The 2,419-nt window shown below is 52.1% G+C and overlaps 1 protein-coding gene across 1 annotated transcript; it reads left to right on the top strand.

The window, feature by feature from the left end:
- Window positions 1–207: 207 nt before the first annotated feature.
- On the top strand, window positions 208–783 carry RUNX3 (runt-related transcription factor 3; the record flags this gene model as incomplete). Its single annotated transcript, XM_010014885.1, has 1 exon — window positions 208–783. A coding segment is annotated over one exon (524 nt), but the record flags the coding sequence as incomplete, so codon positions are not given.
- Window positions 784–2,419: the final 1,636 nt, after the last annotated feature.

Genomic DNA, 2,419 nt, shown 5'->3' with positions numbered 1-2,419 from the left:
AAACAACAACTTTTAGGACAGGAAATGGGAACAACTTAAACAAATGGCTTTAGGGGTTTTGTATTTAAGTTCCCCCGGCAGTTCCAGGAGATGCTTTTCTCTCTGACTTTAATGCCTTGGGCAGGGGATGGTGCAGGCTATAGGACAAACCCTACCAGCCTCCAGGACAGAGCTCTAACCACCCGCTTTCTTCCTGCACCCCAACAGGCACGTCAGAGCTGAGCCCCTTCTCTGACCCCCGGCAGTTCGACCGCTCCTTCCCGACGCTGCCGGCTCTCACCGAGACCAGGTTCTCCGACCCGCGGATGCATTATCCCGGGGCAATGTCTGCCGCCTTCCCCTACACCGCGACTCCCTCCGCCACCGGCATCGGGGGCATCAGCATGACCAGCATGCCCACCACAACGCGCTTCCACCACACTTACCTGCCACCCCCCTACCCCGGCTCCACACAGAACCAAAGTGGACCCTTCCAGGCCAACCCCTCTCCGTACCATTTGTACTACGGCACGTCTTCGGGCTCCTACCAGTTCTCCATGGTGGCGGGCGGCGAGCGGTCGCCCACCCGGATGCTCTCTTCTTGTACAAGTGCTTCAGCAGGGAACAACTTAATGAATCCCAACCTGGGCAATCAGAATGATGGGGTGGATGCAGATGGGAGCCACAGTAACTCACCGACAACCATGACAACTACTGGGAGGATGGATGAGTCGGTCTGGAGACCCTATTAGGAGGAACTCAGCTGGACACCGATACCTTTAACTTAATCAGCCACCGTTACATTACTCCCTTTGGTAATGAACAGAGCAAAATGATATCTAGGGAGAAGGTAAACCAAAGTGTCCCAAACCAAAAGCAAACCAGGATCTCTGCATGCAAGCATAGGCAAACATCAAGCGAAGAGGGACCAGGACGTACATTACATTTCAAGACGAACATCCACTTGAGGCTTGAATTCATTGCTTGATGTGGTTCTTTTCGTATGTTTTAAGTGTGTGGATTGTACATAGGGGAAAAAAAAAGTAAAGGACGTGTGGAATCAGATGTTTGTCTCTTGCAGAACACTCCTCAATCATCTCACTCACACCTCTTCCCCACACAAAGCATTCACAAGTTAGGAAAAGCTCATCCTTCTTCTGCAGAGCGTTTCAGAGAAGAGAGCAGGGAGTCGACCAAAGCCATCCCTCTGCCAACGCAGGGAGACTGAACTGAAAAGAAAGAGGAAAAACCCAAAAGGATAACCCCTACTGTGTCCTCCCCTTCCCTCCCACCAGCGCAGGGCCCCGACCACCAAAGAGCTGCGGGTGCCGCGAGAGGGTCGGGTTTGCAGCACCGCTGCGGGTCAGCCACGTGAAGGAGAGCTGTGATGTGATTGTTGTGACTTGCTGTTGACGACAGAGGTTGTATTGTTCTTTTTTGTCATTGTCGTCACTTCTAACCAGTAACGTGGCTGATCCGGGCCTGGCTGAGCCCTTGCCTCGATGTTTACATGAGATGTACTTTTCACGAGACGTGTTTCAGTTTTTGTTTGCTCTCCCATCCTGACCTCACCATTCAGCTCTTTGCTCCCCTTAGCAGATCTCAGTGATGGTGGCTGCGGTGAAGGTGGCATTCAGGACAATCCAAGATGTGTGAGATGCACTTCCAAGTGCATTAGCTGCAGAAGGGACTTGGGAGCCTTTGGCATGACCCTGCCACTGGTCTCTGGGTCTTCCTTTCATTCTCTCTGAGGGGCAGCACATGCAGCTGGTGGCAAAGCACCATATTTCTGTGATGATTCTTGTCCGTGTTTTCACCCAGAGCGGATGGACACATGATGACTTTGTTTTTGTTAAGAAGCGACTTAACACTTGTCAGTTCATACTGAAAGCTCTAACTGAGATTTGGAGAAAGGAGCAATTTCTACTCAGTCCCTTGGTGGTGGGAATATTGTGAAGCAATATTATCTATCTAGCCTTTTCCAGTCCCTCACTCTCCAGTCCCCCGAGTGACCCTGAGCACGGGTGTCTTGCTGTGGATGAATAAGCTGAAGAGGGGGCACTAAGGGTGCCACCAGCCTCTTGGTAGCTGGTCGCATCATGTGGCATTAGGAGGAATCAGGTCTCCAGGCACCTCACACCCTTGTGTGATACCAAAGAGATGGGAACCCAAGCAGGACAGTGGCAGAAGGTGGCAGGCAGCTGGAGAGGTGGCAGGGCTGAGGTTCCCATGGAGCACGTATCTGTGGTACCCACTGCCCTCCAGCACCAGAAGGGGACACAGATGGCCCCAGTGCCACCAGTAACCAAATTTTTGTGTGTTTTTTTCTGAGCATAAGAAAGCTGAAGCTCAGAGCTGCCCTCCCGGCCCCTCTGTCTCAGTTACACCATTACAGCCCATCACCAAATCTCAGTTGGCAGCTTGTCAGCACTCAGTTGAG

The sequence above is a fragment of the Nestor notabilis genome, unplaced genomic scaffold (assembly GCF_000696875.1).
Source record: "Nestor notabilis isolate BGI_N333 unplaced genomic scaffold, ASM69687v1 scaffold24655, whole genome shotgun sequence".
In the NCBI taxonomy this organism is placed as follows: Eukaryota; Metazoa; Chordata; class Aves; order Psittaciformes; family Psittacidae; genus Nestor; species Nestor notabilis.
Note: the sequence above shows the minus strand (reverse complement) of the source record. Positions and strands in the feature narration are given on the sequence as shown.